The 1,493-nt window shown below is 27.1% G+C and overlaps 1 protein-coding gene across 1 annotated transcript; it reads right to left on the bottom strand.

Moving 5' to 3' along the window:
• Positions 1-216: 216 nt before the first annotated feature.
• LOC113367941 (trafficking protein particle complex subunit 6B) lies at positions 217-880 on the bottom strand. Its single transcript, XM_026609512.1, has one exon. It carries the CDS (start codon positions 676-678, stop codon positions 217-219), a length of 462 nt encoding a protein of 153 aa, XP_026465297.1. The 5' UTR covers positions 679-880.
• Positions 881-1,493: the final 613 nt, after the last annotated feature.

Raw genomic sequence — 1,493 nt, 5'->3', positions numbered from 1 at the left:
AATTTTTCAAGAAATAGTAAATTAAGATAAGCTATTAAAGATTTCAAACAATAATAATATATAAACAAGAAGTAATAATAATAATAAATTTTAAGGGATAGGAGTTTCGGATAAGATAATAAAGCAGAAGACAAATAATTAATAAAAAAACTTCATAATTAAATTTTTAGTTTTATGTAATATCTTTAATGAGTATCACAAATATATCAACCTATCTTATCGATTAACAGTAATGTGAAACTTTACGGATGGCATTGCTTGAAGTTCTGCAGTGACAGTGCTATTTATTCCAAGATTGGCCAAACAACCTCGGATCAAGCCACAAGTAAAGGTTACATACTTTGGAGCATTTTCTAAATACTGTTGTCCTACTGAAACATAATTTAAAAATCGAAATGCATTATCTTGCAAAACATAAACTCCTTGGTGATTTGTCCTCAAATTATCAATTTGCTTTTTGTACAAGCATGACCAGAAATCTGTACAAATAAATTTCATAGTATCCAGTTCATCTTTGAATCGTTGCCATTCCTTTGTTAATCTTTCAATAATTCTATAACCAGTGGAAAATCCTATAAACTCAATAGTGGACAAATCGACATTTTTATTTGCCTTCGTGCTAACGGCATAATTTATTACTTCTGAATGTAAAAATTCAAATAATAATTCGTCACTCATATTTGATAAATAAATCGTAATTTTGAGAAATACTCATCAATCCAATGTCGTAATTAATACCCAGATAAACTCTATTTGCTTTCTTTACGCGCTTACACCGTTCATTTGACAGCCATTTGACAGTCTAGGTTCAATCTAATACCAATCGTCAAATCTGTCATGTAAAGATGCGTCCACACCCATAGATAAATAAGCATAAATTGATCGCTATCTCGGGCGATTTAACGTTACACTCATTTTAATTTACGAATTGATCACAACATGGCAGCACATGTACATACAGTATGTAAATTAACCCCTGGTATTAGTTCTACATTTGTACATATAATCAATACAGCCAAAAAATTTGAAAAAAATTTAATATTTGAAATAAGAACAAAATATACGAAATACAAAATATATTTTCAAATATATCACAGACATATTTTTGAAGAATTATAAACTAAACAGAAATAACTGACTACTATTAATTAAAGTATATTGCAGACATATTTTTAAAGTACTACGAATTAAAGAGAAATAACTTATTAATATTAATTACTTAATGATTAATAATAATATATTAAAAACTTAAAATCTAAGAAGAGAAAAGCGCAGGAGTATTGACGATGGAATGACAAATTTAGAAGGAATGACAAGTAATGCAAAATTTTAAAAGCATAAAAAGAACAGCAAATTTTTAAAAAAGAATGAATACTTTCCAGACAAAATAATCCTAAAAACGAAAAATATATATATTGATATCCAAATTGAGATAAAACTAAATTCCTAGTATTAAAATTCATTTACGAGACATTCTTCTTTATTATCTCATC

The sequence above is a fragment of the Ctenocephalides felis genome, unplaced genomic scaffold (genome assembly GCF_003426905.1).
Source record: "Ctenocephalides felis isolate EL2017-DRISC unplaced genomic scaffold, ASM342690v1 CF-g0.4_SCAFFOLD_01170, whole genome shotgun sequence".
In the NCBI taxonomy this organism is placed as follows: domain Eukaryota; kingdom Metazoa; phylum Arthropoda; class Insecta; order Siphonaptera; family Pulicidae; genus Ctenocephalides; species Ctenocephalides felis.
The sequence above is the reverse complement of the archived record's forward strand: the minus strand, read 5'-3'. Positions and strand labels throughout refer to the sequence as shown.

Bases quoted from the DNA above. Each gene is read 5' to 3' on its own strand.
- LOC113367941 (XM_026609512.1), bottom strand. From the start codon at position 678: ATGAGTGACGAATTATTATTTGAATTTTTACATTCAGAAGTAATAAAT.